Source organism: Diceros bicornis, chromosome 27 (assembly GCF_020826845.1).
Source record: "Diceros bicornis minor isolate mBicDic1 chromosome 27, mDicBic1.mat.cur, whole genome shotgun sequence".
Classification (NCBI taxonomy): Eukaryota; Metazoa; Chordata; class Mammalia; order Perissodactyla; family Rhinocerotidae; genus Diceros; species Diceros bicornis.
Genome location: NC_080766.1, coordinates 27761397 through 27788308, shown reverse-complemented (window position 1 = coordinate 27788308; position 26912 = coordinate 27761397). Strand labels below are relative to the sequence as shown.

At 37.2% G+C, this 26912-nt stretch overlaps 1 protein-coding gene and 1 long non-coding RNA gene across 2 annotated transcripts in view; one reads left to right on the top strand and one right to left on the bottom strand.

Annotated features, from left to right (window-relative positions):
- The window catches only part of LOC131392800 (uncharacterized), a 214016-nt gene that overhangs the window by 30025 nt on the left and 157079 nt on the right, over positions 1 to 26912 (bottom strand). The gene's annotated exons all lie outside the window — the stretch shown is intronic.
- CYYR1 (cysteine and tyrosine rich 1) overlaps positions 812 to 26912 on the top strand; it is a 108065-nt gene continuing 81964 nt past the window's right edge. Inside the window, exons 1-2 of the mRNA XM_058522965.1 lie at positions 812 to 1140; positions 6447 to 6549. Of these exons, the coding sequence (XP_058378948.1) occupies positions 1068 to 1140; positions 6447 to 6549 (176 nt within the window). The 5' untranslated portion in view covers positions 812 to 1067. The remainder of the gene's footprint in view (positions 1141 to 6446; positions 6550 to 26912) is intronic.

Here is a 26912-nt window from a genome sequence, read left to right as displayed (position 1 = left end):
TTCAGCTTAATTCTCAGATTTACAGATTAATTTAGGGAACCATTATCTTTATTATATTGAGTTTCCTCAGTCGAGAGACATGTCTCTATTCATTCACTTATTCATGTCCTTTTTTTTTCCTTCATGCATAAAAACTGGTTTTTATCTGCACCAAAGAAAACTTAATCCCTCAACTCTAGTTAAGAGCTTTACAATTGATTCTCTTTGATTTTCCAAGTATACAAGCATATCATTTGCAAATGATAATTTTGCTTCCAATTTTTATACTTCTTTTTTCTTTATCTTGTCTAATTGCATAGGCCAACAACTCCAGAAGTCTCAAGTAACAGTGATGACAGCTGGCATCTTGTTTTGTTTTCCCTGACTTCACTGGAAATGCTTTAGATATTTAACAAATAAACATTTTATCAACTTTTAGAAGAGATACCATATGCTGTTTCTGAACTTTCCAGTCCTCCTGGCTTTTCTTCACTGACTTTCTTGGTCCAATAACTTCAACCCTGAAAATTCCCTCCATTTGTTTAAAGATAAAAAGCAAAGTTCTTCTCCAGCCATTGCTTCGAATGGAAAAATTGGGACAGGATGGAAGGGCCAAAAAGGAGCTTGCTAAACTCCATGGCAATAGCCAGAGCAAAGGGTTATGATAAGTTCCTTCAGGAGAGGGACTCGCTCCCGGAGTCACTCTGTAGCAGGAAGAATGGGAGCGTGGGGAGGAGTCCGACAACCCCCGCCCCCGCGTCAGTGCCACCCGCGGAGATGAAATGTGAGCCGGGGTCGCCGAGGACGCCGGAGCTGCTCCCTCGCCCGCTGCCCAAGCGCCACCGGGAGACACAAAGAGACCTCGGCCCCAGCGCGGCCCGGCGCGGGCCGCCCGGGCTCCCCTCGAAGGCTCAGGGCAATGGCCGGGTCTCCGCGCGACCCCCCTCGCGGGAGCGCTTCCCTGTGCATCTGACCGCCCTCCAGCCCCTCCATCCCCTCCCCGTTCCGGGCTCCCCTTTCGCTCCCAGCGCTCTCTCCAGTCTGTCTGTCGGTCTGTCCCGGCGCGCAACCTCCGGCCACCGGCTTGGATGGACGCGCGCAGGCTGCTCGGGTGTCCAGTGGTCTTGCTTCCGAAGTTGGTCTTGCTCTTTGTCTACGCAGGTCAGTGACAGGGCGGCGGGAGAGGGGAAGGGGACTTGGGGCTGCGCTTGGGTCACACTTCGGGCAACCCGGGTTGGGCGGGACGCACGGGGACCTCTGTGGGAGGGCGAAGACTGTGTGGTCCCCACCGGGCAGGAGCGGAGCCCGCGCGCTGGGACCCCCGGCTCATCTCCGCGCGGTTTTGTTTTGTTTTATTCTGTTCCTTTGCTTTAACTTTTCTTTTTTTCCTTTCTTTTCTTGTTCTTTCTCTGTCTCGGCAAAGCAACTTGGAAAACCCAGTCTCAGGTTTAAGGGATTTTACTCTCTGGAGAGCGTAAAATGTATTCAAGTGTAACCACGACTCAGGAGGAATCGGGGGGTGAGAGCAGAGGCTGTGGGGTGGGTTGAAAGGACTTTTTTACAGCACCTGAAGTTTAGAGGTGTTGCTTAAATCTTAAACTAATGTGGTGGCTTTTTCATTTCAGTGTAGACTACTCACTGCCCCTTCACCTCCACGTTCTGAATGTTCCAGGTTTTCTCTTTTAGAAATAAAAAGCCTTAGACCTTTGTTTTTATTCTTTAGATGATTCTCAAGTGTGGTAGACTGGGCAACCGGATGCTTTGAGTTCAAATATAAGGTTTTTTGAGAGGCGTAAATTCACCCAGAATCTAATCTGTGTTGGTTGCTTTCATTAAGCACTTGTTCATAGGTAAAGGGCATCTCATTTCCCTTCTCCTATTTCTTCTTAGTGAGAATTACTAATAATTGATAAAGCAAAGCAATTTTCTTGCTTTGTGATTGATAAGGAGCCCAAAATGACCTTTCATTGGTTATTCATGTATAAAGTTAATTACACATGTGGTTTTGCATCTGCTTCCTATTCAAGGAACAAACTAAAAGCAAAGTTCTTTATAAATGTTTTCATATCTCTAATTTCCTATGACAAAATCCACAGACTTGCCCATGACCTTGCAATACTAAATTTATGCATAGCACTGTGATTTACCCTTTGGTACTTAAAAAGGTACTGCAACTGAAATGAAGATGTTCTGCAGCATCTTACCTGAACATCAAAAGAATTGAATTTCTGATTCGACCTTGTCGGAAATGAGTTACAACAACTTCTAGAGCAATTTTCTGTTTATTAAAATGCAAATTAGTGGCTGTCTATCAGTTATTTTACTGCAGGGAAAATGCTGACTTTCAAATACAGAAATTCACAAAAGTAGGAAAATACTTCCTATTTAATGAGGAGAACGCACATTGTAATCTATTTATAACACATTTCTTTTACTTAAATCATATAAGATTTTCAGAATTTGAGGAACTAAGAATTAATTCCATTAATATTAGTTTTATATTAAAATCTCTTTATTAGTTCATTTGAAGTCATGATAATTCTTTCCACCTCCTGTGTTTATCAAAAGAAAACAAAAATAAGAAAATAGAACATAGCAAATGAAACTGTAAAACCTGCACTTGCCCTTACTCAACCATACCGTTGAACAACTTTTTCTTATTCTTTTGTCTATTTTTAATGGTAAACTGAAAGCTTGTTATTGGCACACTCTTCCTTCCCTTCCTCCGGTTCCCCCAAGGGTAAGGACACAACCCCCAGGGTTCAGGAAACCCCACAAAGCTGGCCAGCAGCGAAGTTAGTTAGTTTAGAGAGTTTTCCTGCATTTCTTCTCTCCCTCTGCATCCCTACCTAATGAGCTACAAAGTAATCACAAGCCAATAATACTAGGTTGACTTATTGTCTTTGATAAGAAACGTTTAGCTAATGTGTTCTTTGGTGTTAATTCCTGAACTCTTTATTTCACAGGACTTGTTAGGCTTGCCGTATTTATTCAACTAATATTTATTGAGTGAGATATGTTGAATACTACATAGGACAGAGGCCATGCTCTGAGTCTTGCTGGGAGATGAAGTGTGCCCGTTACTTTAACGCGTAAAAGGCTGTGTCATAGGAGAGGTACAATCATATGCTATAGGCGTTCAAAGGAGGGGACCTTATTGCTGGCTTAGGAGTGTAAGCTCCATGAAAGTGATGTCTGCTTAGATCATCATAATATTCTCAGAGACTAGCAAAACTCCTGGCCCGTAAGAGGAACTCCATAAATATTTGCTCAGAGAAATTGAATTGAGGAGGACTTTTAGGAGCTAGACCTTTGATGGATAGAGAAGCCATGGACATAGGAGATGGCGTAGGATATAGTGTGAACAAAGGTAAAAATCAGGAGATGTGTGTATGCAAAAATAGATAAGTCAATTTGGTTGGAACTAAGAGATACCGCTGGAAGTGAGGATCAGTTGAGATGGGGGACACTGCAGAAACAAAAATAGTTCAGACCCCTTGTTAAACGAATTGCCGGTTTTAATGGGACAAAAACCTAAGTAGATGCACTATCCATAATCTAAATTATTCCCCCAAAGAAAATGCATTACACACACGTTCCATTCGTTAAGGAAATAAGAGCAAGGATTCTACACTTGAAACGTCATGTTTTACTATGGAATCACTTTTGGAAAGAGACCCAATGAAGTGTTTATATTTTTATGCAATTCCCATAGCAGGCTACAAAGACAGGATTTGGCCAAGATTTTACCTTCCCAGCCTCAGCTAGTGACTTCTGTCCCCTCCCTTTCCTTCCTTTCTTATCCTTAGCTATAGCTTACAAGAACTATTTCTGAGCAAGTGCTTAGAGCCAGATTTTGCTTTTCCTGTGCTCCACATTCCTTAAGGTGGAGTGGGCGTAGGGGACCTTCTTCCAGATCATGCCTTGAATTAAAGTCATCAAAGAAAGTTTGAACTGGCTAATGTTCAAGGATATTAATTTGAGTATGAGGAGTAATATTATTCATCTTCTGAAGGCAATTGCAATGTTCCTTTCTTTTACAAGTGAGAAAATGCTCCTGTATCATCCAAACTCTGATCTTCATAGAATTATTCTCAAATAAACTGGTGAAAGCAACTAACATGTCATAATAGGTTTTGAGGTGTGGTTGAAACCTCAGTTTGGAAATGGCATGATTGTGAATGGATTTGCCATACTATTACACCTGCTTTTTTCATTTGTTTAATTCTGGGTAGTAGACAGGAGTGCTGGAAAATGCCATTAAAATAATGAACAGTGTGTGACATGATCTAGATGTTTGTTGCAGGTATAACCCAGCTTCTTGGCTAGAAGATTGTGGGCTTGGTTTCCTGGAACATTGGCTCAAAATATTTTGATAACACTATGTCCTTATAATGGCGGTAATTGGAGTACAAGTAGTAATTGTACCTTTGTATTCATGGAGAGCTTAATAAGATGTCATTGTCCTGGGCATCAGTCAAAAGGCACCCCATGAAGCTACTTACACATCGGTTGTCTTGCTCCGACAGTATAAGTAGGGACCTTAGCTCTCTCACTATCTGAATGGCTTTGAAGAGCATAAAGCAAAACATCCCTGGTAAGCCCTTGAGAGAACTGACCAGTCTAAATATTTGAATTAATTAAATATCACTAAAAATGAGAGCTATAGAAATTCATTGGGAAAATGGTAAAATCAATAGCCTTAAAAAGGATGATGTACTCTGCAAACAGCATACACCATCAATAAATAATTAGATTGTGTTTCTGTCTTCAAAATTTAAACGTGGATTTAAGTAGAGTTATTGAATCTTACAAAGGTAGTTCTTTTTCCCCTCTCATTTCTTCTTAACCGCATCCCAGAGGAAAACATCAAGGTTTGTTCATTTATAAGGTAGAAATAAAATTGAGGGAAAGAAAATATGAATTTCTTTACTTGCTCTACAAAAGCCATGCATTATTGATAAAGGTCAATGAACTTTGCTACTTTTGATCACATCCATTTGTAAACAATCATCTTGGCAGGGAGGTGATTTAAAAGCAAAATCTAAATTTTTCTTTCTAGATAAATCAATTACATGGACATGTAGACATAAATGTAACATCTTAACGCTTTTATGTTATGACTTTGACAGGAAAGTAAAAGTCTTATATAATTTAGATAATAGTTATTACCTTCAGAGATTGAGTTGGGTTAATTTTTTTTTTCTTTTTTTTTTTTTTGTGAGGGAGATCAGCCATGAGCTAACATCCATGCCAATTCTCCACTTGTTTGCTAAGGAAGACTGGCGCTGGGCTAACATCTGTGCCCCTCTTCCTCCACTTTATATGGGCTGCCGCCACAGCATGGCTTGACTAGCAGTGCATTGGTGCATGCCCGGGATCCGAACCCGGGCAGCCAGCAGCTGAGCACATGCACTTAACCGCTACGCCACGGGGCCAGCCCCAAGATTGAGTTGGAAGTGACTTACTTTGTGATTCTTGACCATGTAACTTAAATTATCATATTATACTTAATGTTTTCCTAATCATGTACCTGAAGCTCACATATCTGTTATAATTTATACCAGGGCTTATAATTAAATGATAACCTTAACTTAATAAATATAAATCATTTAGGTGGAATAAAGAATTTTTTAAAGGTAGGGTAATTTTTATTCATCATTTTTGGTATAATTTTCCCTGCCAAAAACATATGGAAAAAAGACAGTAATTTGGTTTTGTCAGCTCCAACGTGTCCTTTTAAATCAGAAAATACCTTTCCATCTTCACACAGTGCTGTTTCATAGCAGATTGATTCTTCAAGCTGACGTTAAATAAACTCTTAATTATTCACAAGTTAATTATCTTTGGGAACTTCTTCCTGCAACTAACTGATTATCCTCCAATCCAAATGGATTCACAGAATATGCAGACTCATTTGTGTTACCATATGTGTGCAAACTATAATTATGAAGGTAAAAAATGGTAGAGAAAGAAAAGCACAAAATGCATTGTCATGAAAAATATACATTATTTAAAAATTAATTATTTCTATGTGACATTATCCATGCCAATAATGCTTTCCATGAAATGAAGTCAATTGGGAGTAATATGCTAAAGTCAAAAGACTTTATCATTTAAGAATTATTATAAGAACTCTGTTGACAAATTGAATGACTGATTAGTTGGATCATTCATTCATTCCTCCCTTCATTATCTCATTCAACCAACTCTGACTACCAATTATGGTTTGCTTGACGCAGGAGATTCCAAGAAGAATGGTCTTTGTCTTTTCTGGATTTATGTCTAATGGGGAAGAAAGACTAGTTTAGATGCTTACAAACGTTTTAGAATTCTAAATACATAAAATGAAAACATAAATGCACTGAAGGGTAGTCAGTGACCAATCAAGATATGAAGTAGAAGAATTTTTCCTGAAGCTGTGATTTCAGAACTCTAACCACGCATATGTGGTTTTTATTTTGTAGACGATTGCCTTGCTCAGTGTGGCAAAGAGTGTAGATCTTACTGCTGTGATGGGACCACACCCTACTGTTGCTCCTACTATGCCTATATTGGGAATATCCTCTCGTGAGTATTGGTCAAATTTGGCAATATTGACACTCTCTTTCACTTGTCCAGTTATGTTTTCAAAAAGTACTAAGTTTTAAGTATGGGAAAGAAGTTTTAAGATGGGTTGTTGACATAAAATCTTTACTGGAGATACTAAACACCCATCTCTATTTCGTGTGTTATGTTATTTGACAAAATGTATAAATTAGTATACAAAATAAATTGCCTTTATTAGAAGGGAGTTAAAAGGAGTATTCTTTTATTGATTAATTTTATGTACTATAATAATGTTTTAACTAGACAATATTCATATTATTGATCTTTTTTTTAACATTCTGAGTTAAGTTTTTGTCTGCTTTGTTGAAGGATTTGTAAGTTAGAATTTGTCATTTAATTATAGCCAGTTTATTTTGCTATCCGTGTATTTGTCTAACTCATCCAGTAGATATCAGGGAAAAGAGATATTATAGATAAAAAAACGTTGAGATATGAAATGTCAATTTTCTACATAATTCATATAAAGCAACTTCAGGAAACAGATTTCAAGCCCAAGGAAGGCTAGGCATCAACAATGTGAAGTGATAACTAACTACAAGAATCAGTGAAACAGACACACATAGACTGTGTTAAGCATTTCTCCGTAACAAATTAAGAATTTATTTTAGAGATGCTTGTGGGCAAAGAGAAATGGAGAAGCAGGAACTGCCTTCAGGGTTGTGTGTTGGAAAAGTGTGCAACTCTCAGTTCCTCTACACAGGCCTTCAAATTGAGAAATAAAAGGTAGAGAATTAGGAACATAAGAATTTCCTGAGTCAAAATCACCCACGGCTTTTAGATAGAGGCAAGAGTCTAGCCTCTGTCCTCTGTAGTTTTTATTTTTCAAGTGAATATCAGGATGACTTGCGAGCTGTTCTGTTGTGGCTTGACTTGTACCCTATGAAGGCTAAAGTGGAACCAGGAAAGATCAGGCACCAAGGGATGCCTGCCTGGCTATTTTAGGGATATGTCCATGGAGATGGCTTATAACCCATCCTCCATTTCCTGAGAATAGAAAACCTGGCACCACATGAACTTTCTAGAATCAAACTTGGGGCTGATATTAGAGATCATTCTCTCTGAATAAGGCCAAAAAGAATCATACTTCAGGATAGTCTTGAAGACTAACTTTGCTGTGTAAGATAGATCAGGCTGGTAATAAAGATTGTTGAATGGAACTTCTAAGCATTCTTTGAAATGCAAATAAACTCTACATAAAATGTTTGAATTTTTTTCTCATGAAAGACTTGGTGGAAAAGAGATTAAGTCCCCTTCTTACATTAGAGAACAGCCAGAATGATACTTACAGAAATTAATCAGCTCAGAATACCGAAAATATAAATACATAATGATGTTTCACATTTGTATATCACTTCACACTTTTAAAGTCATTTAAAATACATTAATACTAAATTCAAATATTACTTTCGAGTAGTCTCCACATGCCAGATGCTGCTGTTCCAGGCAGATGTGTGAGCAGGCCCCCCATGTGATATAGATTTGAGGAACCCGAGGTTGGTGTGATTATTCTGTGATTCTTTCGTCCTCTGGCTCCTGGCCCATTTCTCTGCCCACTACCTACATCGTGGTGTGTGTTGTGCCCCTATTTCTCACCTCATAGCTACCTCCACCCTGGTAAATATATATAGAAGGCATAATGACTTATTAATCAGAATACTTAAAAATTTTAAATTTACAGATGTGCTTTATATGTTTAATATTTGCACTCAGATTCACATTTTTATGGTACATATTCTAAGTCTTTTAACTGATTTCATCACTTGGTTAAAGAATTAATTGAGTTGATGTATTTATCTGGGTTATTAGGGCCATGTACTTGTTATGTTTGAAAAAAAGAATTTTGTTTTGTGGGGGGCGGAAATAAACACAGATGGCATTATATTTCAGGCAGTTAAAACTGAATTTTTGGTTCAAAATAGAAACCACTAAGTAAATTTCTAGCTAAACAATTCTTAGGGAAAAAAAGGGCTTTAAAGTGTTTTCCCCACTGGATAAAGGAGAATACATTTTCAGGATTTCCACTTATTGTTTAAGATTTGAAAAGCGTTCTCAACTCCACCCAACGCTTTTTTTTTAAGTTGGGGTGGGGGGTGTAGAGAGAAAACAATCATTCCAAGAATGCTTACAAAAGTTCTTTCATGCACGTGTTTTCAAAGATCGCTATTTTGGAACTCATAAACCCGGTTCCTCTCTTCCAATCATCCAGGCACATTCTTAGTAAAATCATTTTAATCATCTTAACAGAAAATTAAATCGTCGTGGTTATCAGAGAAGTAATGGAAAAAGCAGTAAACACAATGGAATGTCATATATCCTAAATGAATAATTTTACAAATTGGTTTTATGTTGGTTTCTATTTTGTTTGTTTGCAAAGTAGAAAATGTCTTGGCTCAGTTTAAGATGAGCCAAAAAGAGTATAAAATTGAATTTGGGTCATTCTAGACTGTTCGTAAATTGATAAGGTAAGGTATGCTTGATCCTCCTTGCTGGGGCCTCTCCTTACTCATCCTCTAAAATAATCAGAGTAGAGATATTAAGCCCTTAGTTCTGTTTACTTCAACTCTCCATTTTCTTTTGCAAATTGACCATTAAGATTCATTTTTAAAGAGATCACTCCTTTTCAATTTACCTTTTAGTCGAAGAAAAGTCTTATTTTACTCAGGTCACTCCTTTTTAGAAATTTTATATTCTAAATATGAGTTATTTTTGGCATATAAATTCAGATTCTACCCCTCCACCCCTTTTTTTCTATTTTCAGTTAGGAACTTTAAAATTTACTTGTGTCTCATGAAAAACTTTAAAAATGAAACTTTTAAAATAGCATATCTACTTTTTTTAAATTGAGACATAATTGACATATAACGTTATGTTAGTTTTAGGTATACAACACAATGATTTGATATTTGTATATATTGCAAAATGATCACCACAATAAGTCTATTTGACATAATAAGTCTATTTAAAATAGTATACCTACATTTGATCATTATGGTCATAGATGTTGACTTCAATATAGAAAAATAACAGTATTATTTTCCAGAATTTAAGAATAATTTTTACAAAAGTCAGCATATACTATTCAATCAATTATTCGCAAATACATATTTAGTGCCTATTACCATGGCAGTACTGAGCTGGGTCCTAGAATCCAAAGATGAATAAATGATGTACATTGACCTCTAGGATCTCCCAATCTAATAAGAGAAGAGAGTGTAGACAAATAATTCTAATTCAATGAACTAATCTATAAAGTGTTATTGAAGGGCTGGGAAGAGAGAAAACAGCTAAGTCTCTGTGTGTGTGTGTGTGTGTGTGTGTGTGTGTGTGTGTGCTTAGAAAGAGATGTTCAGAGAAAGCCTCATAAACACGAAATTTGAATGCAGTTTTGAAGGAAGAGTAGACATTTACATCAATGGAAGTGAGGAAAGAGAAGTACATTCCAGACAGAGAGACTCTTCGCTTACAAAGACAAAGATGTAAGAAAGGAACTGCTCAGTTTGGGAAAACCCATGTTGTTCAGTGTTAGTAGAGAGGGAATGTTAAACTTTGAATGTAACACATGAATAAGTAGGTAAGACAAAAGATAGGCCCTTACTTTTACATACTTTTATTGGTAGATTACATAATTGTATTGGACATGCCTTAACAAAACTAAAACAAAATAATTAAATAATTTTCTGGAAATAAGAAAGCTGGTTTTATGGAGAAAGGACACATCCTTAGACACCACTAAGACAAGGGACAAAGGTGAGAAGGTATCAAATGAAGATTATTTTTATTTATTCCATGCAAAAAAGATTTGGAATGAATGCTTTGAGATGTTACACTATTTAGTACCATTTATCATAGAATATGTGATCCTGGAATTATTTCTCCATTTTTGACCTTTTTGATCATGAGGGTAACCACCTGAAGATTAGAAACGTCACTGTTGGAAAATGAGAATTGGGCCAATTCAAGAAGTAAACAGTTTCTCGTCAAACTGATTTTCAAACGTTTCATTCAGCTACTCCTCTCCATGGAAAATAAACATTCTGTGATGAATATGGAAAGGGATATTTCAATTTTTGCTGCTGATGAAATTTAACTGACGTTCCCTGGAAGAAAGAATCCAGTGTTTTGTAGAGTACTCTTTAGAATTGGTAGAATTCAAGGGAATAGAGGGTACAATTGAGTGGCTAATTACTGTTACTAATGGAACAAACTAAAAGCAGGACTTTACTGAAAATGAAGGTAAACTGCTATGTGAGTAAGAGAATAATTGTACAGAATTGAATATGAACCAAATAATGACTAGTTTGGACATAGTGAGCCGGATGACAAGATCTAAGATTTAATCCCCTTACTCAAAAATAGATTTTTGCTTTTCCAGTTTGCCTTTGTAAAATGCAGATCTGTCTAGGGATTCTTCAGAGCACCATCTGGCCAGCACAAAATCCCCACAGGGAAAAATCAAGAGGAAGAACTAATAATGGAGATCCTGATGGGATTAAGTTTCTTTTCTTCTCAATGAAATGTGAAAGATGTATTGCCCGCAGTTTTGCAAAGACAGCTAATAAATATCACAACTGTGGTTTTAGAGTCATGTTATGCATGAAAGCAAAACTGAGTTAAAAGATAAAGGTTTCATATTTCCAAATGGCATTTGAGGTCCTATGCTTATTAAGTAGCTGAGCATTCTGAATAAAACACATGAAGCTATTCAAATAGGGACAGAAACATAATGCATTTTGAAAGGCCTTTGGCATTGGTAAAAACATCATTTAAATTAACTAAATTTAAATACTTTTAGTACTCAGATACGAAAAAAAACCTCTGAAAGGTACATACTGAGCAAATCAAAGTTTGTGGGAGTCTTACTTTTGCTTTAATAATGACGCAAAAGTAAGTAATATAATGTTAAAATAAATATGAACTTGATTTAAAATATAGTAACAAATTATGTTTGATATAAGAAGGAAGTCATTGTTTCTCAGAAGACATGTATTTACATTTTGTGTTGTTTTATTAAGAGCAAATATAAATGTGTAGATATCTAAAACTTTTTTCAGTCAGCTGTATTCTGTTCTCTCATAATTGCCTTTGTAAATTAAGCTTAATTGTCAGAAACATAACTTGTTTTTAGCAAGGAATAGATGAAGCTTCTAGAACACGTTCCCAGCAATTTATTTCTGTAAATATGTAGAGAGAGATTGTATGTTCTACACCAGGTACTGGGGGATATAGCCATGAATCAAACATGGTTCCTGCCCTTGAATTACTTATAAGCAATTGGGGAACATAGACCTATAAACAGGTAGTTTAATAGGCTGTGGAAAGCACAAAATGCAGTGGAATCAGAGAGGAGAAGCTTTTAGTCCAACTTTAGGGTGATACGAAGACTTCTTGAAGGAGAGTCATTCTAAGATCAATCTCGAAAGGAAAAGCAATTGATAAAATTCATCACTCACTTAGAGTTAGAAGAAAACACTTAACAAACTAGGAGTATAGAAGAAAATTTCTTAACCTAATAAATATCTAAAACAAACAAACAAACAACCCTACTCAAACACCATAGTCAATGGTATGATCTTATAACCTTTCCCTTTAAAGGCAACTATAAGACAAGCTGGCATCTAGCCCCACTTCTATTCAACATCATACTGTCCTGATCAGTGTAATCAACAAGGCAAATTAAAAAGAAGTAATAAGAATTGGAAAGGAAGAAAATAAAGTGTTATTATTTGCATGTGATATGATTTCCTATACTCTGACTATAAAAAACAATAAAAGAATTTACGAAGATTGCAGGATATGAGATCATTGTACACGAATTGGTGCATTCCTGTATATCAGCAACACCCAGTCAGAAAATGTAATGTGTTTCTGTGTACACAAATCTCATTTACAACATCAAAAACTATAAGATACTTAGTAAGAAATCCAATAATAATATATGCATGGCATTAATGGAGTAATATAAATACATCAAAATTTCAAGAGGTAAGAGACCTAAAGAAGTTGAGTTATACCAAATTGTGGATGGGAATATTATAAGGATGTCAATATCGGGATATATTAATTCTTCCTGAACTATATGTAAATTCAATGCAATTGCCATCAAAACCCATAGGACCATTTTTGGTTGAGTTTGACAACTAAGCCTAAAATTTATGTGGGACAGTAAAAGGCATAGGAAAGAGAAGACATGCCTTATAACATCAAGATTTAATAAAGTTATAGAAAATAAATTGTGTGGTATTGGTTCACAGATAAACTGATAGAACATAGAGCTTAGAAATTGACTCGTGGGGCTGGCCCTGTGGCTTGGCGGTTAAGTGCGCTCGCTCTGCTGCTGGCGGCCTGGGGTCGGATCCTGGCCACGCACCGACGCACCGCTTCTCCCACCATGCTGAGGCCGCGTCCCACATACAGCAACTAGAAGGATGGGCAACTATGACATACAACTATCTACTGGGGCTTTGGGGAAAAAAAGGAGGAGGATTGGCAATGGATGTTAGCTCAGAGCCGGTCTTCCTCAGCAAAAAGAGGAGGATTAGCATGGATGTTAGCTCAGGGCTGATCTTCCTCACAAAAAAAAAAAAAAAGAAAAAAGAAAACAGAAATTGTCTCGTGTATATATGGGAGCTTGATAGATAAAAGAGATGATTACAAACCAGTGGAGGTGGATGGATTATTTAACAAATGTTGCTGAGACAATTAGCTATCCATATGGATAAACATTAAACTAGATCGTTGCATCACACCACACCCAAAAATCTACTCCTATTGGACTTAATTACATAAATGCAAGAAGCAAACATTTACATCATCAGACAAAGGGGGAGAATGGTATCAGGATAGAAAATTTTCTAAAATAAAAAAAGTACGAACAGTAAGAGAAGAGATATACTAAAAATCACTGAACTGTACACTTGAAAATGGTAAATTTTATGATATATGAATTATATATCAATTAAAAAGAAATTTTAAATATGTAAGGCAACAGAATTCCATAGACAAGATATAAGACAAATCCCCAACTTGGAGAAGATTCTTGCAGTCCATACGATTCATAAAAGATTAGTATCCGGAATGCCTCCATAAGAAAATGGGCAACTGGTCTTCCTCAGCAAAAAGAGGAGGATTGGCATGGATCTTAGCTCAGGGCTGATCTTCCTCACGAAAAGAAAAAAAAGAAAAAGAAAATGGGCAACATGGGTGCACGAGAAAGTAATAAAGCAGAAAACTGGAAGGGGCAATAAACATATGGAAGATGCTGCACCTGGCTAGCTAAAGCAGGGAAATGCAATACCATCTCACACTCGTCAGGCTGAAAATGCTCTGTGAGTCTGATAGTACCAAGCAATGTGGGCCAAAGTGAAGGGGAACTCACACAGCTGACGGCAGAGCGTCTACGGTTAGAATCACTTGTGACCATACGCAGTAAAGATGAAGATGGGCATGCTTTAGGACTTAGTGATACCTCTTCTACATATGTTCCCTAGAAAAATTTCAAATATGCACAGAGATAATTATAATGTTGGTTGATATATTATTTAAAATAGCAAAATGTTGGGAGCAACCTAAATTTCCATCAGAGGAGAATGGATAAATAAGAGTATATTCACACAGTGGAATGGGATACAGCAATTAAAATAAATCAATGCGTGTTAGTGTATCATTATAGTAAATCTCATAACTGGTAATGCTGTGTAAAAAAGAGCTAACGGAAGAATGTGCAAAATATGATACTATTTGTGTAAAGTCAAACACAAAATAATTCTGTGTATTACTTAGGGAACATGCACATGCAGTCAATGTGTAAATATCTGAGGAGGAGAAGGGTCCACGTGAATTTTAGGATTGCCCAGGACTGAGGGGTTTCCTAGGATGCTGGCCTTTCAGTGCCACAATCAGGACAGTCCTGAGCAAATGGGGACAACATGGTCATTCCAGGGAGAAGAGCAAGGAGGAGGCCTTGAGCTCTAATGCTTTATTACTTAAACGTCTGAAGCAAATATGATAAATTATTAATATGTAATAAGTCTGGGTGGTGAGTATGTGGGTGTTTTGTATTATTATCTATAATTTTTATATGTTGGAAAATCTTTATAATTTAAAAAAAGAAAGCAATGAAAAAGATTGATGATGACTGTTGGAATCACCTGGACACCTACGAATCTGAGACCAATTCCGCTGTGTGGGTTTTCCAACACCACCAGGCAATTAACTCAATTCTGACACTGTCTATGTGGAGGTAGCATCAGGTCCCACAGGTTAAGGACTCAGTCCTACAAGACTGCCCTGCCCCCCTACTTCAGCCACCAATCCCAAGTCCAGGTTGTCACCTGTGTATCTGACCAACTGGATATAAATCAGAGTTTCCTACAACCCCCTCCTTGGGTTCAATTAATTTGCAACCGCAGCTCACAGAACTCAGAGAAACATTTTACTTAATACATGCTGGTTTAGTATAACAGGATACAGGAACAGCCAGATGGAAGAGACGCCTAGGACAAGGCATGGGAAAAGGATGCAAAGCTTCCATGCCCCAGGTACACGACTCTCCCCAAATCTCCATGTGTTCAGCAACTTGGAAACTCTCCAAAACCTGTCCTTTTGGGGGCCGGCCCTGTGGCTTAGCGGTTAAGTGCACGCGCTTCGCTACTGGCGGCCCGGGTTCGGATCCCGGGCGTGCACCAACGCACCGCGTCTCCAGCCATGCTGGGGCCGCGTCCCACATACAGCAACTAGAAGGATGTGCAGCTATGACATACAACTATCTACTGGGGCTTTGGGGAAAAAAAGGAGGAGGATTGGCAATAGATATTAGTTCAGAGCTGGTCTTCCTCAGCAAAAAGAGGAGGATTAGCACGGATGTTAGCTCAGGGCTGATCTTCCTCACACACACAAAAAAACCTGTCCTTTTGGGGTTTTATGGAGGCTTCATTACATAGGCATGATTGTACTCAATCTCTAGCCCCTCTCCCCTCCCTGGAGGTTGGGGAGTGAGACTGAAAGTTCCAATCCTCTAATCACATGGTTGGTTCCCCTGGCAACCAGTCCCCATCCTCAGGTCCTTTCTAAAAGTTACCCTATTAACATAACAAAAGACACCTTTAGGAAATTCCAAGAGTTTGGGGAGCTCTGTGCCAGAAATGGGAACGAAGACAAAAATGTATTTTTTTTTATTATAAATATCACAACACCTTGTTAATAGGCAGATTCTGATTCAATAGGTCTGGAGTGGGATCTGAAATTCTGCATTTTTAACAAACTCCCAGGGGATGCTGATGCTGCCCATCCTCCAAGCACACTCGAGTAGAGAGGGCTGGTGCTATTCGACAACGTCCTGTGCTACAGGATGAAATGATAAAAGAGATTAGGGCTTGAGGACTACTGGGATGTGGGGCTAGCGATTGGGGCTAAAAGAAAGGAACAAGTCCAAATTAATTCTGAAGTTTCTACTTTGGACGATTGGGTGGATGGTATGCTTGGAACTAATGGGGAATATTCAAGAAGGTTCAGAGAGGGGAATGAATTCCATTTTTAATATGTTGAATGCTGGGGGAGTAGGAGGCTATAGGCTCTATAGCCTCTGGGCCAAATTCAGTGGGCCTTCAATTTGTGGAATGTACCAATCTGAACTCTGTGGAGAGCCTGGAGCATCACATATAGGTTTGGGAGTAAAAAGCCTAGAGGCGCTGATTGAAAAGGGTGTATGGGAGTGAATGAGATCATCTGAAGAAGTGTAAGAAAGAGAACAGCAAGCCAATGATGGAGCCCCAGGGAAATTCAGGAATACTGTGGTTTCTCTCCTTTCTACATTTGATCAGCCTCCTAAACAGTGTTCTCCATCTATTTTAGCCTCCTTTAAAGTGTTCTCCATCCCTTCAAAATTCCTTCACCACTATGAAAATGGATCTGTCCTTCACTATTCAGCCTGAATACACCTCTCCTGGTGGTGGGGATGGTGAATGCCTTTGTTTTCTTCTATGTGCTTTTAGTGTTTTATATTATATAAAAGATAGGATTCATGATATTTCAGTTCATTCTGAATTGAATATGTTGTCATAACAAAGCAGTTTATGTGAGAATCCATCTGTATTTACTCGGATGGTGCCTGAACCAAATCAGCTCACATCTCGTCATAAATTCCAGGTTTTAGGGGCTACCTTAATTAGAGAGAAATCAAAGTTGGGTATTATAGGAGAAAGTTTGTTTGGTGGTGGCAGGGATTGTTAGAGTGAAGGGAACTATCATTTATTTAATGCGTTCTCTGTCCCAGATGCTTAAAATATATTATTAGTTTATTAATCCTCAGAATAGCCCTCGTGACCTAGATATTATTATTCCTGTCTGTACAGATGAGGAAGTTGAGGCACAGAGTTAAGTAATCTGTCTAACTTCACACCGCTACCATGTAATGAGCTGGTGTTTAAAACTACGTGTGCTTGATCTCTTTCTGCTACTCCCCACCAGCTCCCGAAGATCTGAAGAAGACTTCAAGATGGATGAGTGGAAACTATTCATTAGTATAAGACCTTATGAAACCTAAACATCATATTTTGCGGTTTTCTTACTGTTGATATCTAGATTATATTCCCTCCTATAAGGTGCCATAACATTATCCTTTCTCTACCCTGTTATTATTTATCACTTTATTCAAGTTCCTGAATTATCTCTCTGCCCTTCCACACTTTAGACCCTGAGACGACAGGAAACCAATCTGACAACTTACCATTGGGCCTAACCAACTCAATGATCCATAATGAATTGTTTATATGCAAGTCAATCCTCCATTTAAACATGAAAAACCTGACATTTTGTGAGTTCTAAATAAATATGTATCATCTGGATAAGTATTTTCTTAAGAAATCAAATCATAATTTGAATGCGTTATTGATTTCAGAGAATTTCTTTTCATGGAGTATAAATCAGGTATCTTTACAAAGTAGAAGGAGTGATTTCTATGTAGTCAGCCATCACTTTCTGGCACGCTGTTTGTGATAAATTATAATCAGATAATAGAGATTAGAATTCAACCACCAATTTGATTATAATGATTTCACCTCTTGTATTTTTGGAGTGAATGTGCTCTATCGATGAAGCAATATGATCTGCTAGCCTATGACTGTTAAGGCAACAGGCTCTTGGGCAACTCTATTCACTTGTATAATTTTTGCAGATGAAATGTTTTACTGATAAAATTGAGGAGGAAACAATTATGCACACACAATGATTTTTACTCCATTATAATGGAAGAATTCTGGCGGGCAGCTGCAGGCCAGAACACACTGTCTTCTAGCTGCCTCCCAACTACAGAATGTCAGGATGAACACACCCATAACTAATGAAAATTTCAGAGGGCAATGTTAGCCTCATAAAGTGTAATAGGATTCCATCCAAAAGTGCCACGGGTGAAAGCTTTGGCTATTTAACCCATGGTAACTCAGAGACGAACAGAATTTGTTTCAATAATCATTCTTAAGGAAAGAGGAAGAAGAAAGAAGATCTTACAGGTAACAAGAAGAATGTTTTTTTTATGCTTTTGCACAAATCTGACAAAAATAGAGAAACACATGACAAATTACTTCGAACGTACTCTGTATGAATTCACACTGTCAAAAAGATAGGCAGAACTGTATCTCTCCATGCTGCATTTTGCAAAAAATAAGTGCTACCTGTGGTTGCAAATGACCAGCTGTACAATGTTGATACAACGTTTTTCTTCTGCAAATACCAGAAATAATACCAGATCAGCCTCCAAAGTATTACACATAGGGAAATATTTGAATTTAAATTTATCAAATAAATGGTGAAAACTCTACTTTGTGGTTGCCATCTCGAGTAATACCCATCCTAACATTAATAGAACTTCTCGCCCTTTGCAAGGGGAAATTAAGCAGGAAACAACTCTTTGTGATTCTTTTCTTAATTAATAGCAGTTTTAGCGATAGGAGGTTGTAGAAAAACGACCAAGAATGTTTGGATTCACAAAAATTGGGTTTGAGTTTCTCTTCTTTTATGCTGTGTGAACTTTATTCACTGAGCCTTAGTTTATTAATTTGTAAAGAGGGAATAGTGCCTAGATCTCAGAATCAGGTTGAAGGATATATTTTTACATAAAAGTACTTAGAAGGGTTTTGCAAATTTTTCTTGTCATTAATGAAAACATTGAGCTTTGAAACCATCTGGAGTTTGGGCAAAGAGGAAACAGATGGGGAGAAAAGTGCCTTCTCCAAGGTCATTTGGGACGCCCGTGATTGAGCTACAGAGCACCACTTTGGGTGCGAGGCTCTCTCCCTGGTCCTCTGGGCCAAAACATGGGCATCTCTCCTCCGGAGAGCATTCTGAGCCTTAAGTGAAATAAATGGCCTTCTTAATCAAATGTGATTGCAGTCTGATAACTTCAAAGGCAGCTAATTAAGTTCTGTATCTTGCTGCCCAGCAGTTGCTAAAAGCATAACGCAGACCAAAAAGTCATGTGCATTAAATAGACAAATCTGCCACGTTGCCCTAGGCCGACCTGTGTGTTAGAGAAACCAACTCAAAAATGGGGTAAACGCATCTAAATAAAAATATGTAAACATGATTTATGAAAAAAATCACACGTGTAATACCAAAAATCAGGGGCAATGATTTGCTTTACAAAAGGATTCATGATAGAGTTCTAATTAATTCCCCTTTCAAAATGTATTTTATTCACAACTTTTCAGAAATATATATTGTGCATATGGCTGGTTCATCTCTGTCGAGGACATGTCAGTAATTAATGCACGAAATAGTGTTCTAACCACTGGCCGTTTCAGCAGAGCAATCACAGTACTCTGCAGATTTGAGCATGCCTTTGCATGTAAAAGTTTAGAATTGCCCTGATTAGGCTTTTAAAAAAATGTGTTAATCAGCAGTTCTCTCAATATGTCAGTGCTTTTAAGACTTACAGGAATAAAAAGGGTAATGTGTTGCCTCTGATGATGATGTACATAACCTACATTTGCAACATTCGTCAGATTGAAAGTATTTTCAGGGGTAGCAAATAAATGCCAGATGGCGTGTGAATAAAAAGTCATTGATCATAGCAAGGATCAGCTGAGGTCTATCAATTCTAAAATGAGTTGCTTTTTATTCAGCTTGTTGGCTCTAAACAGCCAGCCTATCGTACATGCTATATATTTTGCTTAGTATTTACGGTAAAAATATTTGTCTCATTATCTTTAGTTGGAAGGATTGCTTCCAGTTCTGGCTAAGATGGAGAAAGCACACTCCACTCTCTGCCTCCCACTGAATGCAACTATAGAATTTGAGTGGAATGCATAGAACAGATATTTCTATTTCTATTTCATAGAACAGGCCTATGAAAGCAAATAGTAGCAAGCAGATTAGGGAACAAGACCAAAATTTGAAGTACTGCTCACCAGCCTTGAGTTCACGAGTTCTTCTGCTCTGTCTACTCCACTCTGGACTAAACATAGCCCAAAACACATAAGTAGGCTCCAGGACACAAACACAGAGAGCTGCAGGAGAAGGTCTCTAGTTCTGGGTAAATAAGTAAAGTATCTTCGTGCTCAAAGACAGCAGGGGAATTACCTCGATATTTTTCTTTTCTCTGTTTTCTTGTGCAGCTTCCAAGTGGGGGCAGTGGCAGTGATAATAGCAACAACAGGACCCAGCAGGAGCCTAAAACTCTTTCTGGTCAGATTGATGTAATACTAGGAGGATGGGGTGAATCCCCATTGCTTTTTTTCTGGCTCTGTCCTCCTACTGTCCACTCCTGGCTATGAGCCCATTTATGGAAGTATATAAAGAGCAGGGTAAATAAAGCCATCTTTCTGACTAGAAAACCAAAAAGTCTTGCCCCCAGGGAACCAGAAAGTACTGGGGAAATCATCAAGATGGAGGAAATCAAGAAAGTGACTGCTAAAGTTTCTTGTGAACTCTTGGGCTCATCTCAAGTTGCACATGCATGGATCTGACCCTAAATAGGATACCGTAGACCTTGAGGACTGAATACAGGATAGACAACCACCCATGTCCCAGATTGGCAATTGGGTGGTGTACACATGGGACAGAGCCAAACATGACTGCAAAGGCTTTGAAAATGGGACTTATATTGAAACAAAAACCCACAAAGTCTGATTGGAACTTGCCTAAATTGAACCTGTTTGATCGTCTGCTAAAACAAAAATATCAAAATTCTACATAGATTTAAACAAAACCCAAAGTCTGATAACATAATACTCAAAAAGTCCATGATACAATCTATAATTACATTAGCGTACAAAGAACCAAGGAAATCTCAACTGATAAGAGAAGGATGATCATCAAGCAACAGAGGGGTTGGAATTTATCTGACAGAAATTCTAAAGCAGCTATTATGAAAATGACCCAAGAATTAGGGGCAAACACTATTTGAAATTAGTGAAAAGAATGAAATAGAAAAAAAGAAATAGAAAATATGAAGAACCAAATACAAATTTCAGAACAAAAAATACAGTAGCCAGGGTTTAAAAAATTCACTGAATGGGCTCAATAGCAGAATAGAGATATCAGAGTAAAGAATAAGTGAACTTGGAGACAAATCAGTAGAAAGTATCCAATGTGAACAACAAAGAGAAAATATATTGGGAAAAAAAAAGTCTCAAGAATCTGTGGGACAATAACAAAAATATTCATGTCATCAGAGTCCCAGAAGAGAGGAGAAAGAGTGTGGTGCTAAAAACTTTCCAAGTTCAGTGAATGAGAAACTACAGATTCAAGAAGCTCAATCAGGGGCCAGCCCGGTGGTGCAGTGGTTAAGTGCACGCACTCCGCTGCGGTGGCCCAAGGGTTTGCTGGTTCGGATCCCGGGCGCGCACCAACGCACCGCTCATCAAGCCATGCTGTGGCGGCATCCCATATAAAGTAAAGGAAGATGGGCATGGATGTTAGCCCAGGGCTGGTCTTCCTCGGCAGAAAGAGGAAGATTGGTATTGGATGTTAGCTCAGGGCTCATCTTCCTCACAAAAAAAAAAAAAGAAAAAGCTCAATCAACTCCAGAAAGGATAAACTTAAAGAAATCCACACTCGGACACATCATAATCAAACTACTGAAAACTCAAGAAAAACATCTTGAAAGCAGCCAAAAAATAAACAACAGATTACCTATTGGGGAGCTAAGATTTGAATGACTCCACATTTCTCATCAGCAGCCATGGAGGTCGGAGAAGTGGCACATTATTTATGTGCTGAAAGAAAAGAATTTTCAATCCAGACTTCTATAACCAGCAATAATATCTTTCAGGAATAAAAGTGAAACAAAGACCTTCTCAGATTAAGAAAAACTAGGAAAATATTTAGTGAGCAGAATTGATCTAGAAGGATTGCTAAAGAAAGTTCTTCAGAAAGAAGGCAAATGATACTGGAAGGAAACTTGGAATATCTGAAAGGAAGGATGAGCAATAAAATTGGTATATATCTGGGTAAATATAATAGCCTATTTTTCCCCTTTCAAGTTCTTTAAAATGTGGTAGACTGTTGAATGTAAAACCATATAATATGGTATGTTAGTGTTTTCAATGAATGTAGATGTCATATATAACCCAACTATAGGATAAAGAGGGAAGGGTAAAGGGATCAATAAGATGGAGAGGCTCTATATTCCAACTAAAGTAGTACAAAAGTGGTTCTAAGTGACGATGAAAAGTTAAGTCTGTATTCTGTAATCCTTAGAGCATCCATTAAAAAGAAAAACAAAAACAAAGAAACAAAGAAACCCAAAAAACCCTACAGTGCAATATATGTAGTCATCAAAGGAATAAAAAACAAACAAAAAAACAAATAGGAAGCAAATAATAAAATGATAGACCTAAATCCAAACGTATCAATAATCACATTTATCGTCAAAACACACCAACTAAAGGACAGAGAATGGATTTTTTTTAACTGACAGAAATGTATGCTATTTACATGCAACTCACTTCAACGACAATGATGTAGGTAGGTTAATAGTAGGGGAGGAGGGGAAAATGGGGAGATGTTGGTCAATGGGTACAAAATTTCAGTTATGGAAGATGAACAAGTTCTGGAGATCTAATGTATAACAATGTGATTATAGTTAACAATACTATATTGTGTACAGCCATGAGTTGCTTAAAGACAGGGATATGCTCTGAGAAATGTGTTGTTAGGCCATTTTGATTTCGTCATTGTGTGAACATCATAGAGTGTGCTTCCACAAACCTAGATGGTATAGCCTACTACACACCTAGGCTATGTGGTACTAATCTTATGAGACCACTGTTGTATATGCAGTTTATCCTTGACAGAAACACCATTGTGTGGCACATGACTGTAATTGAAATTTGCTAAGAGGGTAGATCTTAAGTTTTCTCAACACACACATGCAAACACGCACACGTGCGCACACACAAGAAAAAGGTAACTATGTGAGGTAATAGATATGTTAATTACTTTGATTGTGGTGATTATTTCACAATGTATACATGTATCAAATCACAAGTGGTACACCTTAAACATGTACAATTTTTAATTGTTAATTGTACCTCAATAAAACAGGGAGAAAAAAGAAATGAGTTATCAAGCCATGAAAAGAAAAAAAAAAGTAAAAGACAGAAAAAGATATACCACGCAAATGTTAACCAAATGAAAGCTAGAGTGGCTCTATTAATATAAGACAAAGCAAAGTCCAGAGCAGAGAGTATTATTAGAGATAAAGAGTGATATTGCATAATGAGAAAAGGGTCAATCAGCCAAGAAGACCTAACAATCAAAAGGAGATATTCAAAATTTTGACATTTCATTTTTATAAACTGCAAATAAAGGAAATAATTTTGTTTGTTGAAACTCACAAGGGAAAAAAACCAAAATATGTATGTTGACTTATATAAAGGATTGAATGAAATAATTTGCATTTTCCTTTTCTTTTTCTTATTTAATTTTAATTATGAGTCCTGTCAGTGAATTGCAAATAATACCAAGGAAGCTTACTGTATTCTAATTCAAAACCAAGCTAAAACTTGATAATCCTTGGGATATTTTACGTGTAAATACCTCAACTAGGAAATGTGGTTTTTTGTAGTGCACCAAAAACTCATTGCAGTGATGGTAGAAATATTAATTAAACATACTGGATAGAGTGTGCACTGTAGGTAACATGGAATAAAGACAAAGATACAAGAAACAGAAATTGAGGGTCGATAATTAAATTTTGTGATAAAAATGACTAAAATAATTTCAACTTAAATTTATTAAGGGAAATATATTGTTTCATGAAATGTGGAAGGGACTTTTGGAAGGGAAAAGAATATAGTTATAAAACCAAGACTCTTTAATCACTGGCGGGCTTTTCCAACTATGTTCATACATTTTTAAAAATTCATCACACTTTTTAAAAGAATGATCCTGGCTTTTTTCTTCTAACCTAAATATTTATGAGAAGGGAGAGCTCACACAGAACTGTGAGACCTAAAAATTCATTCCTTTCCGGGTGCAGGAAGAAAGTAGTTCATAAGGGAAAAGAGCTTATCCTGAAACGATTTATCCAAAGCCAGTAAAATCTGTTCTGTTTCTCAGATTATGCTATTAAGAAGACTAACCCCCAGGTGTTTCAATTAATCAATGATCCGATTTAAAGATCTGCAAAACCTTGTAGGTTTTTTTTCCTGTACTGCATCATTTGTTTCAAATAACACTTTTAAGCTTATATTAGCACACAAGAAACAAAAACATATTTATTCATTTCTTAAATCATAGTCAAGCTTTTAAATGTCTTGTGATTGTAAACACCAGACATTAATTATGTCTGTTCTGCAGAAAGTAGAGATTTCACAGCATTTAAATGAGTTTAAATTAGAGGTTCCCAAACTTTAGTATGCACGAGCATTGCCTGGGAGTGCTGGCTAAAAATACATTTTCCCAAGACCTAATCTAGAAATTCAGGTTCAGGAGGTCCAAAATGGGGGCAAGAAACCAATATTTTTATTAACCACCTCCCACTAGGCAATACTGGAACAAATGGCCTTTGGACCACACTGGTCTGTATAAATTGTACCAAAAAACGTTTCATTTTGAACTCTTATTATCCTGTTTAGTTATCAAATTAAGACATAGAATCAAACTGTCATTTTGTGAACTACAACTTCTTTATACTTACATAGACTTACATAAAGGCTTATTTCAAATTACTATGGTAAATGTATTCAGAAGTATTGAAAATAAAATGCTATAAAGATTTATGTTTGATCAAAGTAATTGAAGAGAGAGACCAATGAGTTCTCAGTAAGCCCATGAAGAGTGAAATTTACAAAGCTTTTACCTCTACCAAAAATAGGGTTGTAAAATGATGATAACATTAGAATCTGTCCCATACGTGGCTGCAAGGAATAAATTAGTTAATACTTATGAACCACTTAGAACAGCACCTGGTGCTCGGTAATTAGCCACCACCTATTCTTTTCCAGCGTATGCTTCCATTACGTCAGTTATCGCGTCGTGATGGGTAAATAAGGGAATGGTATTTAGTGTAACAGGGAAGTTGTGTTGCTTCAAACATGATTTTTCCTTGGCAAAGGAAGCCAAAAAAGTGGAAATGGAATTACAATCTTTAGCTAGATAGGACAGAACCCTTAACTCCAATGTTGCACAGGCTGGACCCTTTTTTGCTCTATTTTGAGAAAAATAAAAATGAGTGCTTGCACCTGGGGCTCCTTAACCAGAAAAATGCACCCTCCGCCTTGCTCAGCTCTTGACTTCTGGCAAATTGTACTTCCATCTGCATTGTCTCAGTGCTGGGAAGCTGGCATTTCCACTAGGTTGTGTTTTTTTGCCTTTTTAATATCCTCAGAGGCAGCCTCTGGACACAATGAGCTTCCTCCCAGACCTGGGCAAGTTAGTTCCTGAGTACCCATTATTGTTGCTCCAGTGCTCTAAGCCAGTAGAATCTACTGTGGTGTTAGTGAAGCTTCCTTTTCAGGGCTCCTATCTTGTGTGGGCTCCTTCACTGCATCTAAGAGGGTGGGTGCATTCATATGGTCATGCATTTTTGTAACATTTACAGAAGTCAGATATTTTAACTGTCTCTTTTAAGACTATAGTCTCTTTCCATTTCAATTTCTTCTCCTAAGGGGCTTTGGAATGGCTGCACCATTTGGGGATCCAGTTGGGGGAAGTGGAATTGTGGATACATTTAGTCTAAGTTTAGTAAATATTTATGTGGTTCATAGTCACTTCCACATATAGTTAAGTTATTGCTAGCCATTCCTATATGGTCACTTACACGTATAGTTAAGTTATTGCTTAGAGAGTGGTGGGGGTGCTACTTTAAACTGGATGGTCAGGGCTGAGCAAACAAAGGACCCCAAGGAGGTAACATTTGAACAGAGAACTGAACCAAATAAGGAAGTCAGCTGTACCAATATTTTGAAGAATACTGTTCTACCAGGTGGTAGGCCAATCCAGAAACTCTAAACAGAATGTGATAAATGAGAAAATTGAACCTTAAAAATAAAATATTTCGGGGGCTGGCTCCGTGGCTCAGTGGTTAAGTTTGGCATGCTCCACTTCAGCAGCCCAGGTTCACGGGTTTGGATCTCCAGCATGGACCTACACCACTTGGCAGCCGTGCTGTGGCTGACCCACATACCCACATACAAAATAGAGGAAGATGTTAGCTCAGAGCTAATCTTCCTCAGCAAAACAATGAATAAGTAAATAAATAAATAATAAAGTATTTCAAAATAGCACAAATATATTGGTAATAAAATATTTAATTTTAACATAAAATAATTTGTCAAATTAGGAATTAAACACAGCCTAGCATTTACAGTAGAGAAATTTTGTCATTATTGTTTTCTGAAAGATTTAACCTGTTCTGACATGGGTTTGGTATTTAGTTAAATTATCCTTTTCATGTCATTTTATACTCAAATTATAATTTATCTTATTCTCTAAATATTTAAACTTATGTCTCCATAATATAAAAAGATATGTATGTAGATGTATTTTAATTATAAAGTTATCCTTTAAAATTTATTTAAATAATGTTAAGCAATTTTAATAAAATTATCTTTCCTTCTGACATTATCATTAATCATTGCATCCGAAGGTCACCAGGGTAAGTCACAATGGATGCCCATCCAAAGTGTCATTAGACATGGACCCTGACTACAAAGAGTTTATAGAATTTAGCTTTATAAGTCAGAAAAGAGATTTATAAACATTGCATTTGTATGATAGACATTCGGCTAATAAATCCTAAATAAGTTTTGATTTATAAGTCCTTTTATTGCCATTGGGATTCAAGTGACTGATTTATGAGTCCATATGCTAAAATCTATAATTTA